At 49.3% G+C, this 16049-nt stretch overlaps 1 protein-coding gene across 5 annotated transcripts in view; it reads right to left on the reverse strand.

The window, feature by feature from the left end:
- Positions 1-16049, reverse strand: part of MIDEAS (mitotic deacetylase associated SANT domain protein) — a 65045-nt gene that overhangs the window by 3507 nt on the left and 45489 nt on the right. For 3 of the 5 annotated variants that reach the window (XM_025869692.2, XM_025869691.2, XM_025869694.2), the window contains exons 3-12: positions 15268-15567; positions 9994-10339; positions 7956-8022; positions 7320-7462; positions 7112-7215; positions 6308-6383; positions 5532-5620; positions 3263-3412; positions 1879-2091; positions 225-421 (exon numbers count right to left, since the gene is read on the reverse strand). In XM_025869692.2, coding sequence (XP_025725477.1) covers positions 225-421; positions 1879-2091; positions 3263-3412; positions 5532-5620; positions 6308-6383; positions 7112-7215; positions 7320-7462; positions 7956-8022; positions 9994-10339; positions 15268-15567 — 1685 coding nt within the window. Of the gene's footprint in view, positions 1-220; positions 422-1878; positions 2092-3262; positions 3413-5531; positions 5621-6307; positions 6384-7111; positions 7216-7319; positions 7463-7955; positions 8023-9993; positions 10340-15267; positions 15568-16049 lie in introns of those variants that run through there. The other 2 variants (XM_025869695.2, XM_073895531.1) reach the window with 2 other exon arrangements.

Here is a 16049-nt window from a genome sequence, read left to right on the forward strand (position 1 = left end):
CTGGCCACTCGCCCACCCCCACCCTCCTCCTAGGGAACAAACGGAGGGGTTCCTGATTCAGCGCCATCATCCCTCTTCTCGGAGCCAGGTGACATCACTGCCCTAGAAACCCTCGCTGCCAATCAGAAGACAAGGGGAAAGTTCCCACTGCCTCTTCCCTCTCCCCTGCCCCCCAGCCGTGACCACCCTGCTAGGTCCCAGGGGTGGAAGGGCCACCATCTTACCTGCCACATTTTTTACAAGGGAAAGTGTTCTCCTGATTTTGGGTCTTGTTAAATGTCTCTGGTTTTTTCTTCTTCTCCGAAAAAGGTAGTGCCCTCCGTGACTTCCCTGTCCCCTCCCTTGGCTTCTCTGAGGCATGGCCACCAGCAGACCCAGGGGCATTTGATTCATGGCTTCGGAGGATGAGGATGTCATTGGCCTGGAGAGAATCAGACAAGGAGAGGTGAGAGATCTGGGAAAGTGAGGTTCCTGAATCACTCCTGCCACACGGTCCCCTAGAATCCACTTGAGTCCTCTCAGTGACAAGGGACTCACTGCTTTTTGGCAGCCCATTCCGGTCTTTGGCCAACTCTTATCTTTGCAAAGCTGTTGGTACAGTCATTCTGTGGGACAGCCTATGGCAGCCAGGACTTCTCCATGCATCTATCTGACGGGGGGCCTTGGTGTCTCAATTAATGCTGTTTGCATGTTTTCAGCCATTTAGCCCATTCATTCATGCCTTAATTCCGTAAATGAGATTCAAGTCCATGTGACTGTGCCAGATGCTGGGGATACAGAGGTGACAGACAGGAACGCCTGCTCTCAGAGAACTCGAAATCTAGTGAATGGGACAGACATGAGCCACCAGCGGAAATGCCCAGTAGACAAGCAAATGACCGAGAGTGGAGGACCCCGGCACAGAGCTGGACGGGTGCTGCTCAGGATATAGGAATCATGGGCCTTGGGTTAGGCGAGCCTCAGATGGCCATCATTAGTCATAAGTATGTGCACGGGTTGACCCTCATAGGGACGTATTCACAGAAGTCAGCAGAACTCGATGGAGCTTGTACACAGAGCACAGCTCCTGGCAAAGGGGCACAGCCAAGTCTCGGAAGAGAGGAAACAGCTGTTGGCCACAGTCTGGGGTGGGGGTAGGGGGGTCTCCTGCAAGCCTAAGTGTACAACACAAAAACATTTTTTAAAAGGTTCTCATGGTAGTTCCCTAATAGGCCCTTCCCATCCCTACTCTCTTTTGGGGGACCTCTCCCTGACAAGGAACACTGCGCACACTGCACACACTGGCCAGTATGTCTGGCTTCTTGGTCTGTGATACGGTGGACAGAGGACCTCACTACAAGGACCGTGGGCAGGACCTCAGGCAAGTCACTCAGCACCTCTGAACCCAGTGTCCTCTATCTTCCAGGTAGGTGTTAACACTTTATGGGGTTACCGTGAGGAATCAACGAGAGATAATGGGCAGGAAGGCACTGTGTGGAGAACATGTGTGAGGGGCCGCTGTTGTTCTCACGGTCTCAGCTCGTTCTTGCCAGACGTTCGTGGTGAGGACACAGCTCTCTTAGGGGGAGCCTGCCTGACCTACAACTCATAAATGCTTCCCCAACGTCCCACATGCCTTTTAGGTCTTCACAAAGCCTTCTTCTTGAGTCTCAGATCCAGAAGCAATATAGTATAAAAACTGATAGCAGACTTTGGAGTCAGGCTGCCTACTAGTTGTCTTACCTAGGGGCCTCAATTTCCTCATCTGTAAAATGGGACTAATGACAGTACCTACCACACAGGGTTCCATGTTCCTGTTCTGCCCTCCCTCCCACAGCCCCAGGCCCAGCTCCAGCCCTCCTCCTGGCCCTGGACTCCCCCAGTGGAGGGCACACTTACCGACTCATTGGCCTGTAGTGTCTGTGTGGCTTTGACAGCCGCAGCCCTCCGGCTCCGCTCTCGCCCCTCTTCCTGCTCTCCCTTCTCCTGGATCTCTGGCAACTCCTCCTCCCCCTCCTTCCTGGTCTCCTTTACTTCCCTCTTGGGCTCCCGTCTCTCTTCACTTGGAGACTCTCTTCTGGGAGGAGGCACCCTAGGGAACTTCTGGGAAGTCTACAGGGGACAAGAAGGAGGGCAGTGAGCCTGGAGGTCAGTTACACAGCGCACTGCCCTGCTTCTGACCCAGCCCGGGGCCACTAGCCCTGCTCATCCTGCTGGCCTGGCCTGGCCTGGCCCGCGCGGCCTCCCGTGCTGCAGTTCTATGTGCTCCCCCGCTAGTCAGCCTAGGAAAGACGATGGAGTCTGGGGCCCTGGAAGCCCCCAGGAAGAGACGGAGCACTTGAGACTGAGTTAGGGGCAGGGTGGGAGCATGCCAGTCCAAGAGACACATCCTTCAGCAAGGTGGTCTGGCCAGGCAGCAGCCTTAGCTGCAATTCTAAACCATCTTTGTCATGCTTTTGGGACCTGCACCCACCTCCCATCTGCACACTGGGGACCAAACCACTCCCTGCTTAGCGCATCACCAAGATGCACTAAGTGGATAGGTGGATACATGGACAGAGAATTAAATAACATTCACTTTTCAATTTTCTTTCAATCCTGATTGTGTCAAGGACAAAGTTTCGAGTTGGATCTTAATGTGTCCTCTATACTTCTCCAGATTTAATTAAACAGAGATCAGGCCCAAGACTCAGAGCCTTGGCAGGTAAGAGTATCCACCTAGAATTTAATAACATTGTTTGGTTTTCATTATCTACTTATTTCCACTAGTACCTTCTATGGCAAACAATGCTGGTTATCTATTTATGATTGTGATACAATGTTTCTCTTCTGAGTAAAAAATGAGTTGATTTAAAGAAAAACATGTAGTAGAAGCACAGGTGGTATGTGAACATGACAAAATCGGTAACAGTGACATGCGGTCGGGATGCAGAGAGAACATATTCATGGCTGTATTAAGAATGACTCCAGTTTGGGCAACAGTGTTAGACATCTGCTGCCAGGGGACAGTAAGTCAGCGCTGGTGCAAATACTGTGGGAAAACTCCCTGGGCTTCTGCGTCAACACAACCTGTTATTACCACGACACTGGCAGATAGAGAGGGGAACCTAAAAGGTCCAGGTCCAGTGCCCAGGATATCAGCTCCTTGGGGCTGTCAGGGACACTGCCTTCCTCTCTCTACCCTCTAGGGACTTCCAGAGAGCTTGGCCTCAGGCTCCCAACTCAGCCCCTGGCCCCAGACACAGCCAAGGCTCTAAGCAGCCGAAGCTGGGAAGGGAGTCACCTTAATATCCACTTCAACCTCTTCCTGGGCTGACTTCTCGTCGCTTGTATCCACATCCCCGAAGGTTAGCGTCCCATTGCGGCCAATTTTCACCTGCTTCTTGTAGGTGTAGTAGAACTCCACGCACTGGGCCACGGTCTTGGTCTGGATCTGGTTTGAAGCCAAAACTGAGGTCAGAGTTCCTGGTTTAGCTCACCTGCCTGGGGGTACTCCAGCCTTGTCCGTCCACTCATGTTCCCCCCACCCCCGCCACAACCGCAGCGAATGCTAAACCCAAGAAACCCAGGAAATACAACCATTTCTCCGATGCCTACTCTGAACAAACCACTGACCAATGCTTCAGCACGGTTAAAAAAGAAAAGAAAAGAAAAAAAACTAAAAAAGCTAAAAAGCTAAAAGCAACATGAGGCCATTGGGGGAGATCTGAATGGGGACTGCATATTAGAGAATATTACTGTATCAGTTTAAATTTCTTGGGTATGATGATGGTATTGTGGTTTTGCAGGGGAATATCCTTGTTTTTAAGTGATATTTGGATCAAGTGTCATGATGTCTGTAACTACCTTTTAATGATTAGTTAAAACAGGGAGAGGAAGTAGGGTGTATATAAATTTATATATAAACAGAGAAAGAGAGAGAGGGAAAGCAAGTATGGCAAACGGTAACAACTGGTAAATGTGTATGAGGGGTACATGGGTGTTCACTGTACTATTTTTTCAATTTTGCTGTAAGTCTGAAGTTTTTCCAAAATAAAAAGTTCAGGGTGAAAAAGTCTGGACACCATCCATGTTCAGAGCCAGCACAGACCTGGCAACACAAACTGCCTTCATCAAGCTGTCATTCCTCCCCAGGGTGCTGCAACTGGCAAGTGAGGCTTAGAGAAATGTCAAACTGTCCTATGTCAGAGAGGGACTGAAGGGACACTAATAAGAAAGTTCTGGAAAACCTGAAAAGGAAGCAGAAGGCCCAAGCCTTACTCCTAACTCTGCCACTAAATGGCTGTGTGCCTTTAGGCGAGTCTCTTCAGGTGTAGATGAGCCTCCAAGGGGCCTCCCGGCCTCTGAAACCCTAGCCCTCCCAGGTCACAAATCCATCTGGCTCCTGGGTTTAGTTTCTGGAGCCTTTCCCACACAGAGGCTGTTTGCTCTGACTCTGCCCTTTCTGCCCCAGGCTCCCAGGCAGCTCAGCCAACTATGGGGCTGCAGAGGGAGCTGGGAAGTCCTATCCACAGAGCCCAAGGGGTCAGTGACAGTCCTCAGTGCCCGAGGAGGAAACAGATGTGCTCCAATCTCACAGGAATGGCCAAGTCACAAATGTATTAATTAGATCCTGTTTACACTTTTGCTATCAATTCTCTCTGACCATCTGTATGACTAATGGTCTGCTCTTTTCATTGAGGCGTTAGGGGCCCCGCAGTGCATTTCACAGGCATGTACTTCGCAGAAATGTTGCCCAATCTGGGAACGCAGTGTTGCTAAACCCCAGCAAATGACTGTCCTCACAACAAGGCCCTTGTAGGAGAGTTCATCAGCACTTTGCCCAGTCCCCAGAGCTGTCCTGGCATAATCTACAGTTCCAGGAGGAGAGGACACATTCTTGGAAACCCTTCTTTCCGCAGCGGTCCACAAGGCTCAGATTTTGTGAGGCAGGGCTGCTGGAAAGATGCAAGTCCTTGGATCAGCAAAGCACTCTTCTTCTCCCAGAAGAACACAGGGAGAGGACGAGATAAATCCAATCTAGGAAAACTAGACTTGGCCTCCTCTACTTGGTCCGCTGAGTTACTGGAAGGAAGCCCTGGGTCTGGCAGGAAGGGGGCAGCGGCCCCCCAGGTCAGTTACACAGTCTCTTCCTTGCCGGCTCTCAGTTCCCCTCATTCTTAGGGTGATCTCTCCTCCACATGCTGATTGTGGCTTTTGAAGTACCCCAGCCCCTTGGAGACTGGCTCACATCTGTCTGCAGCCCTCCTTCTCTTCCTGTTCCCCTCGCAAGGCAGGCCACTCTCTGAAGTCTGACCTCGCTGGGTCTGCCCACTCAGGCCTCCCGCTGAGTTCCCAGCGCATGGCCACACTACCCTGAGGGAAGAAGGCTCGGAACCAAGGGAAGGAAAGGCCCAATCTTTCCCCCTTGTTTTGTCTGTCTCTGAGGATACCGAGTGGCCTTAACCTAACTGCTTTCTCAGAGGGCCTGGTGAGGGACTGCAGGCCCGCCACCGGCAGAGGGAGCCCCAAATCCTGCAGCCAGTCCCTGGCCTTCACTTGCCCCAGCTTACCAGCTTCTGCACCAGGAAGAAATCCTTCTTGTAGATGGCAATGCCCTTGTTGAAGAGCTTCCTCTCCGCCATCCTCCACTGGTCAGAGCCTGTGGGGCAGGGAGGAGCCGAGGTCATGAGGTGGAGCCGGGCGCCCCTAAGGGGGCGATCCTGAGCGGCACGGAAGTGTGAGGGCACCCACAGGTGGTCTCTGCAGGCTCTCAGGGCTGGATCCTCATCCTGCTTGTGCCGCTTAACTTGCCTGAGCCTCCCTCCCCTCACTCTCCAACTGGGAGCTCATCATAGAAGCCGCCGCACCAGCTGTGGTGCGGACTAAATGAGGTAATCCTGTGGAACCCTCGATGCTCTCGAGGCCTGGCACACACAAGATGCACCGCCCAACAGGGGTCGAGGACAGTGGCAGCTGTGATTAGGCCATTCGGTCAGTGTCCCTTCTAGAGCACAGCGCCCAGCAGGGGACAGGGCACTCCAGGGGCTGTCTGAAGTTCCAGGCACCTGATGCTAGTTTGGATGGCACTCCCTAGCTCCTGTCCCTTGCACCCTGCCATGGACTTTTCTGCCTGCATGGCCTCCCACCTGCCCACACCTTTCTCCCTTCCCCTCCAGGGCACAGGAAGCCCCTTGAGAACTACCCCAGCTTTGGCGTCAGTTTCTTCACTCTGGCTCTTGGCTTGTCCACCTGCAACCTCCTCACCCACACCCAGGGCTGTGACTCAGCACGAAGCTGGGCCCCACTGATGCTGGAGACCCCTCGAGGCTCCAGGTCCCAGGCCCACCTGTGTAGTGATACGTTGCCAGTGGATGGTTATGGGGCCGCAGGGGCTTCTTCAGTAGCAGCTTATTCAGCGTCTCCTGAAGGGGAAGTGAGGAAAAGGGTCAAGGCCCTGCAGGGGTCTCAGTGGTAGGCTGAGCATCCTAGGTGCCAGGCAAAACTCCCAGAAGACCTCTTCAGCCCTCTGAGTAGTAGGGTGGGCCTTTATTTTTGCCCCCGCTTAACTGCTGAGGGACAAGAGGTGTGGCAGGATGACGAGGTCATGGGGGGTGGGGCTGCTCCGGAACCAGGCCATGGGCCCTTAAAAGGGAATATGCCGGGGCGCCTGGGTGGCTCAGTCGGTTAAGCGACTGCCTTCGGCTCAGGTCATGATCCTGGAGTCCCGGGATCGAGTCTCACATCGGGCTCCCTGCTCAGCAGGGAGTCTGCTTCTCCCTCTGACCCTCTTCCCTCTTTTGCTCTCTCTCTCTCTCTCTCTCAAAAAAAAAAAAAAAAATCTTAAAAAAAAAAAAAAGAGGGACTATGCGGCCCCCAGGACAGACAGCCACAGGTGGAGAAAGGCCTTAGTGACAGCCTTTCTAAGGGTGGGGACTCACCCAGAATCGGAGACTAGGGTAGACGGGAGGGCCCTGCGCAGCAAAGTCTGGACTTTGGAACTAAGGTGGCCGTGGGTGGAGCCCCTACAACCCCCAGCTTGGTCAGACCCTCCTGCCCGCCTCAGATCAGCAGTCCTGGCTCCTGCGCAGAAGACCCAGATCCAGGCCAGCCTCCCTGAGGGTCCCTCCCTCCACCAGGGCCGCTGTCTCACCAGGATGTCTCCCCTGGACTCATGCAGACAGTGCAGGGCCAGCTCCTGGTTGGTACCAGCTCCAGGGAAGATACTGGAGCAGGCAGCTGTCAACAGGTCTTCCACTGGAGCACATGTAGGAAGGGAGGAGAAGAAATCACTTTCCGGGCCTAGCCCACCCACCTGCCCGACAGCCCACCTTCACCTCCTGGCTCCAGTCCCCTCTCACCTTGCCTCTGCTTCTCCCGGCTGCTCTCGAGGTCCTCCCACGGCTGCCACACCAAGTCGGCCTTGTGGGGGTCCGCAGCTGCCAGAGCACGGTCCCTCATCGAGGGGATTTCCGCCTGGAACCGGGAGCCCACGTTGATCCGTCTGCAGGCGTGGAAAGTGCAGGGAGTGAGGCCTCACCCCGTGGTGATAGGGAATCCTTCCCCCCCCCGGGGTGGGAGAAGATGCAGCGGGTAGCTGGCAGAGCCTGAGCACAGCAAGGCCCCAACTGGGTGTAAGGGAATTTGCCTTCCATGAGGAACCCTGGCAAAGGGCACCTGGTACGGCCAGAAAGACAAGGCCCAGAGGTTGGAAAGGGGAGAAGCTCTCGGTTTCCAGACACAGAAGGAGTCTCTTGGACTACGCTCCTAAGTCTCCTCAGAGGCAAATTTAAACGGCGCTCGTCCTTTCTTTCCCTGTGACTTCCACACAGAGGCAGGGTGGGGACAGTAAAGCCCAGAACCCACTGCAGAATCTCAGAGGCCTGCTCAGCCCTCTGTGGGCCCCACACGACCCTCCTCTTCCTCACGGGACCCGCACGCACTGGCCCCCACTCGGCCACCCTCATGCCACGGGCCAGAGGAAGGGCTGCACTTACGGCTCGATGCTCACTGGGGTGGCCTCCCCCATCACAGAGAGGACAGGTGGGGTGACTTCGGCGCTATCTATGGGACAAAAGGCACATTGGTGAACGGCACCCTCCTCCCTTCAGCAAGCTCCCCCACCCCCACCCTACGTGGCTGCTCTGTTTGCAAAGACCCACAGCAGTGACTCACAGAGACTCACACTTGGAAATCAGGCCCCCTGAATCCTGGCTCCTCAGCCTGCAACTGTGACGACTAACTGAGACTCTGCCAAACATGTGGGTGCTTCTGTTTCCACACCTGCTGAAAGGGGCTATTACTGCCCACCTCCTAGGGTTAATGTGAGGACTGAATGAAATCACACAGAGCCTCACCCTCAATAAATATCAGCTATTATTATTATTACTACTACTCCTACCCAAAGCTGGGTCCCTGCCCCAGGAGCTCCCACCCTACAGAATCAACTCCAACATTAAACTGCACTTGCTCTAGTCAAGAGGCTGAAACTTTTGGCACGCTAGCAAGGTGGGGAAGGGGATCCCCATTTCATACTTATCTTCTCACTTCCATGCTGGATTCTCAGCCTCAGTTTCTCCTGAGCTAATCTTAGTGCCCCATGTGACCCACACACTCCCTGCTCCCAAACCAAAACCTTGGCCGACTCCCCTCTGCAGCCTGAGATAAAACCTGAACTCCTCAGCTCAGCTGGCTCATGCAGTCCCCCTTCCATCTATACCCCCCCACCCCCTTGCCTGAACCCCAGATCCTAGCAGACTGCTTACTCACAGTTCATCACTCTTCCTGCACATCCCACCTCCAGGCCTTTGTACCACTAGTTTCCTTAGCCTAGTGGGCCCTCCCCACCCCCTTCCTAGTTTAAGCTCAGCTCTAGCCCCACCCTCTCTTGAATGCTTTCTTACCACCCCAGGCTAGGAGCCTCTGCAGGCTTTGGAGCTTAGGGTCTGCTTGAGTCGCTGGCTACTGATCCCACTCTGCTCATAACCTCTGCTCTTCTGTCTCCCAGGTTCCCGTGTTAACTCCCTAATGACCCTGTCCTCTCTTAGAACAGACCATGCTGTCCCATGCACTGCTGAAGCATTCACCAGGGCCAGTTGAACGCTTTACACCCAAGTACTCGATAAATACTCATAGATGGACAGGAGGCCTCTCTTTGCTGCCAGTCTGGTCTCTACAGTGACTTCTTCCTGCACAACCCAGGGAGGGAGAGGAGCTCAGAAGCTTGGAGGGTACGTGGGACGGCAGGTCGGCCAGCCCAGGGTGAGCCATTTCTCACCTACAGACACCAGGGGGCACCAGAGAGCTACACCAAGGGAGTCAGGGTCAGAGGTTAATCTGGTGATGGCGCAGCCTCACCCTTCTACCTCCCACTTAATCCTCCACTACCTAAGAGATAGGATTATCCCATTTTTTCAGAGGAAACAGGATCCTTTTGTGGAGTGGGAAACATTTTTCAACACTTCACTAGCCAGGCCTGCCAAAATGTCTGCTCTTGGCCAAAACAACTGTTTAAGAGACCCAGGAGACAGGATCTACCACAGAGTAAGAGCAAACGGGACGCTCCAGGCATGACGTTAAGTGCTTTACGTTTGTTTGTTAATGCATCTGAACCTCACCACAACCCTGTGAGGTGGCTATTAGGTTGAACCCAAGGAAACTGCTATTTGTGGATCCCAAAACAGTTGAAATTGGCAATCTCATCATCAACCCAATACTACTAATATCTTCAATTAAATACTGAAGAAACTGAAGCTGAGAGGGTTTAAATGATTTGCACAAGTAATAGTAAATGGTAGAACTGGGATTTGAACCCAAGCAGTTGGGCTCATACCCCCCCACCCCCGCACCCCTGCCTGTTCTTGAACCAGGAAAATCTCCTTCTCTCTCTCAGAGAAGAGAGTGGAGCCCCTTTGCCTACAGTGCTTTAGCCCCATCTCCAGCAGCCCTATAAGTGGAGTCTCATCCCTGCCCACTGCCCTCCCTCCCCACACCCCCTGCCCCCCCCCCCATGGCCCCTGAGGGCGGGTCACTCACTAGACCGGAGCAGGGTGCGATGGGCACTCTTTGGCGTGATGGGAGGGGGGGCTGGGATGCTGCTGGTTGACATGATGGCATTGAAATAGAGGCCGGAGCCTTCCCGCACAGGGCTGAGGATGGGGGGAGGGGTGTAGGGCGGCAGCTCAAAGCTCCGCTCAGAGGGGTGGTCGGCTAGGCGGACAGGAGAGCGCAGGTGGCTCTGGTATGGGGTGATGTTGGAGTAGACGGGAGGGGCAATGAAAGTGCCCGCCTTGGTGGGGATGATCAGGGGCTCAGGCCGTGGCCGCTGCTTTGGTTTCCGCGCTGAAGCTTCCCCTTCCAACTTGACATTCATGTCCTCAGCCTGGAGAAGGAAACAGAACCAAGATGGCTCAGCCTCCCATGTGCTGGGAAAACCGAAGACTTGACCACGGCTTGTCAGTCTCCTCTTTGGAACTGAGTCTGCCCACTACACCCGCCAAGGCAAACCTGAGACAGGGAACAGGTCCAAAACTCCTTTCACTGTCTCCTCTAGGCTGGGGGTCAGCAAACTGTTTCGGTAAAGGGCCAGAGAGTGAATTTAGGCTTTGTGGGCTCCACGCCCATCTCCATTCTTCTTCTTCTTCCCCTCCTCCCCAACCTTTTCAAATAATCCTTTTAAATGTAAAATATATAATTAATTAATTAATTAATTAATTAATTAATAATAAATAATAAATAAATAAATAAATAAAGTAAAATCCATTCTTAGGTCTGGATTTGGCCCACAGGCCCTAGTTCCCAACCCCCGAGGTGAAGTATGCTATTGGACAGGAAACCATAGTAGTTACGGGTCCAGGCTCTGCAGCCGGAATGCTTGGTATGGAATCTACTTCCTTTACTTACCACCTAAAATTCTTAACTTCTCTGTGCATCATCATTTTTAACTTGGGAATAACAAACACCTACCAAATGGGTTAGCCATGAGGACGAAATGAATTAATACATGGAAATCACTGAGAATAGTACCTGATACGTAGTAATTGCTCAAGAAATACCGGCTGCTATCAAGCTCTGTATTAGGCGGAGGTGCCTGCTGTGTGCCATGACCTGAGCGGGGCACGGGACCACAGAATGAACAAGACAGTCCTGTCCTCACAGAACTTGTCCTCCTAGTATCAGTCCCATGACAGAGGGTAGGTAGGGCTGTAAGGGAATAGACGCCTTTCTCTGCCCCATCCCTGTCCTCTCAAGAGAGAATGGAACCCACATCATCTCCCTGGGGGTACAGCTGGCCGACAGGTGAGGCTGGCCACACTGACTGAGGAGGCCTGGGAACAGCAGGCTTTCTCCCCCTCCCGGGGTCCAGCTCCCACAACCCCTTTCAGCAGAGGGCCCTGACTCTCCGTGAGGTTCTGGCCATGTCCTTTACCCATTCGTGCCCTTTTTTCTTTTCTACAGACTAGGAAGAAATGAAATTCTTCATTCTTCCTCCCTTAGGGGAACAAGATGATTGCACAGAAAAAAATGCAGTGGAGTCGAAGGCCCCCAAACTTGCCAGACAAGAAATCACATGAACTCAGCTAACTGTCATGATTTGTAATTTTGTAATAAGGGAAATGGAATTAATCTATTTTCAATATTTGACAATATTTTTTGTATTGATTTTGTAGGTGTGATAATAATGTTGAGGTTATATATAGAAAGAAGGGAGGGAGGAAGGGAGGAAGAAGGGAGCGAGGCAGGAAGGAAGGCAGGAAGGAAGGGAGAAAGCTTACGTATTGTGTACTTCAGATACAAACCTAAGTATGTATGAATGCAATGATATGGTGTTTGGCATTTGTTTCGAAAAAAAAGTATCCAGCGGCAGGAAGAAGTAAGTGGAGATACAAATAAAAAAAGAATGTCTATATTTTGAAAACCGTTAAAGCCAGGGGATGGCTAAATATTGAGGTTCATTTTACCATTCTCTATACTTTTGTGCAAGATTGAAAATATTTGTAATACAAAGAAAAATAAAAAAATAAGTAAACAAATAACCAAAAATAAATAAATAAACCTCCTCCTAAAGCCTGGTGAAGTGAAAGTATCCATGGGTGGGGATTCAAGAGATCCAAACTCCAGGGCTAGCTCTGTCATTACTTGGCTGTACGAACTTAGGTAGGTCTCTTGCCTTTTCTAGACCTACTTCCTCATCTATGAAATGGGCATGCAGAGCTGTGTAGTTGCTCAGGCTCCTTCCGGCCATCCTCGGGACAAGCTGAGGCCTCTAGCCTCCAATCTCTATCACAACCAGGGAATAACAACCCAGAGAGTAGACACTGAGCTGTTCATGATAATCTTAAAGCTCCCCTTTCTATTACAGAGGACAGGCTCACAGGCCAACTCTCCAGCTGAGAACAACTAAAAAATCCAAACTCTATATAAAAACCACATTTCTGAAGGTAGCAGAGAGCAAATCAGTTGGCAAAGACTTGAAGAGCCAAGATAACAGGAAAAAAAGGAAAGTGAAAGAGGTGAGTGCAGCATTTGGAGCTGTGTTTTCCCCCGAGGTGGGTGCATTACTAGAAGAGGTAACTGGGAAACTGGGAAACTAAACAGAGTTTTTAACAAATCCAGGAGCTAGCAGAATAAAAATTGGGCTTTAGGCCTTGCCAAGGAAGGAGAGCCTGATAAACCCCCAGGCTTTGGACTGGGGCTCCAAAGGGCTAAATCCTCAGAATAAAGGTACATCAGAAATAGACTAGTCCTCACATAGAGTAATGCTCAGCTTAAAATCATCTCATCTCAACGGCTGATTAAATTAAAGTAATTCAGGATTGCTAATGCCCTTTGCTACCAGTCAGATGCAAAGATAAATCCTCTCTGGAAGACAAGAATATCATCCAGAGTCTTTAATTACCTCAACAATTTTTCATGCAATTAAAAGTCACCAGATATACAAGAGAACAAAACGTGACTTAGAAACAAGAAGTAACATAACAGAAAGAGACCCCTGGGGATCCCACTAATGGCGTTATCAGACATAAACTTTAAGAAAACTACGCCTAAATTATGCAATAAAATGAAAGGTTGAAAATTTCATCAAAGAACTAGGAACTCTAAAAATGAACCAAATAGAAATTCAGTAACCAAAAAAAATAACTAAAAATAAGAACTCGATGAGTGAGCTTAACAACATATTAGATATAGCTAAAGAGAGAACGGGTGACCTGAAAGGCCAAAGTGGAAATACAGAAAAGTGCATGACAGACAAAAATAGGGGATATGGTGAAAGACTCTAACAAGTGTGTAACTGGAGTCCCAGAAGGAGAGAAGAGAGAAAATGGGGCAGAAGAAATATTTAAGAAGGACTACAAACTCTAAACAGGATAAATACAAAGCAAACCAATATTTAGGTGTAACAGCAGAACTGCTGAAAACCAATGACAAAAAAAAAAAAGGCACTTAAAAGCAATAAGATAAAAAGACACCTTATATTCAAAGAAACAACAATATGGCTCATGGTGATTTCCCAACACTGTAACTACAATGAAGTCTGAAGACAAAAGAGTGATATTCTTTAAGTGCCAAGAGAAAATAACTACCAAAACAGAATTCTCCACCCAGCAAAGTTATCCTCCTCCTCTCTTGCTAATAAATAAATCTTAAAAAAATAAAAATTTTCAGACAATCAAAGACTAATAAATTTCATCATTAATAGACTCACACTAAAGGAAATACTAAAGGATGTTTTTCAAGCAGCACATAAATCATCTGAGCTAGAAGCTTGGAGATATGAGAAGAAATGAAAAGCAACAAATATGCTAAGTCTTTCAGTAAATCTAAAATGAACAACAACTGAACAAAACAATAATGTTATCACTGAGGAATGTATAGAATTGTTGAATCACAAGATTGTACAGCCGAAACTAAAATAACACTGTATGTTAACTACACTGGAATTAAAATTAAAAACTTAATAAAAACAATGATATTATAACATCTTGGTGATGTTAAAATGTTTAGAGAATGAAAATACATGTTAATAATTCTACAAGTTAGAGATTGGTGAAAAATGGAGTTAAAAGTGTTGTAAGAACTTTGCATTGTTCTGGAAGAGGTAAAATACTAATTTATATTAGATTTCAATAAGCCAAGAATGCATGTTTTACTCTCTAGTAGCTCTTTTCAACCAGAGAATTAAGCCCTAATGTCACAAGGCATTCACTGTATGTAACGCCTTAGCTTCTCGCCTATGCATCTAGAATGGTACTAGCTTTGTGCCAACCTCCAGTGAATTGAGAAGGTAGGAATTCAAATTCCTTTTAGTGGGGCTTAGTTCTCTCACATTAATCCAGGAAAGAAAGGCTGCCTGGATAATTACTAAAAGAGTCATAAAGAAATAAATAAAAGAGTAATAATTAAGTAAATAAATAAGAATAAATAAGCATATAACTAATAAATTAATAAAGAGGGAAAATGGAACAACAAACCCAATCAATCCAAAGGGGGTGAGAGGGTGGGAGAAAGGAACAGAAAAGGCAATACGGGATAAACAGAAGGCAAACGTAAGAAGGCAGATTTAAATCCAAGTATTTGAGTAATTACGTTAAAAGTAAACTATATCAATGCTCTAGAAGACAAAGGTTGTCAGAACAGATAACAAACTCCAATTATAGGCCATTTGAAAGATACACCTTAAGCATAAGGATACAGAAGGGCTAAAAGTAAAAAGATGGAAAAGATACGCATCTCATCCATCCCCCCCACCCCTGCAACAGTAACCAAAAGAAAGCCAGATGTGCACAAAACAGACTTTAAGAGGCAAAAAGATTACTAAAGATAAATAGAAACACTTCATAATGATGAAGTGTCTAATCTACTTCTAAATGAGTATGCAACTAATAACACAGCATCAAAATGTATAAAACAAATACTGACAGACCTAAAAGATCAAAGAGATAAAACCTCAATCTTAGTGAGAGATTTTAACATATATATATCTGTACTGACAGAACAAGTAAACATCTCTGCCTCCCAGTGCCTAGCACAAAACCTGACCCAAATTAGAAGCCAAAATTTGCTGACCTGAAATGAAAGAGATTCACACACCCTAGATTCTCCTAGGCAGTCTCAACTTCAAGTATAAAACTGTCTCACTGTCTCCCATAAGTGCATTTATCCATAAGTTTGGTTTGGAAAATATAAATAGTATCTCCATGGGTTGCTTGAATCCCTCCTATATTTCCATGTTCTCCTTTTTCCCATATGGTACTAGGCCCCCAGGAGCACACAGGTACTACAGGTGTTTGCATGGGGAGCCTCTCATACCTGGGCTGGGGCATCAGTCCCAGGGATACGTGTGGACCGCCTGCGGGTGACGATGACAGATGGCTTGTGTTCAGTGGGGTTCTGTTCAGGACCCTTCCCGTCCTCGTCAACACCTCCAACTTGGGCCGCCTCAGTTGGGTCCACAGTCCGCACAGGCACAGACACTGGGATGATGAGGGGTACCATCCCGCTGTCCTCTCGGGCTCGCTTGGCAGCTAAGGAAGGCTCAGAAAACTCCACCCCACACTTGGTAGTTGAAGCCAACACACTTTTCCGCTTCTCCTCGGAGCCATTGGCATCCTGGAGGAGAAGGAGGGGGAACAGAGGTAAGGTTTAGAAGGTAGTCCTGTTAAGTCCTAGACTCCTAATCACATTTGATTCAGGAACTCAAGACACCCATGATGGTTCCCAATGGTCTTTCCCTGAATACCTTTTCTCTCACTACACTCCCAAATACTCTCCATAACCTCCATTCTGCCAGAGCCTCCGATCCTGGCCTGGCACAGGGGTGCCCAGATGGCCACCTCAGGCCACAAGTGGCTTACAGATATGTTTTGTTTGGCCTGCACGGGGCATGGCACATGAAATAGTATCTAAATTCAAAACATACCTCTGCAAAAGAAAGTAAGCAAGGAACCAGTTACCAGGTAATGGTGGTCTTTGGACCTTTTCCCCACTGGCAACTGGCTGGAGGGAAGTCCAATTCTACAGCCTCTGACATATCAGCCTGGCCCATAGGCATGGGGGGAGGGAGTGTGGGAGGGCTGAAACCCCTAGGGAAG

The sequence above is a fragment of the Callorhinus ursinus genome, unplaced genomic scaffold (assembly GCF_003265705.2).
Source record: "Callorhinus ursinus isolate GAN/ISIS: 27379988/994484 unplaced genomic scaffold, GSC_fseal_2.0 scaffold8, whole genome shotgun sequence".
In the NCBI taxonomy this organism is placed as follows: Eukaryota; Metazoa; Chordata; class Mammalia; order Carnivora; family Otariidae; genus Callorhinus; species Callorhinus ursinus.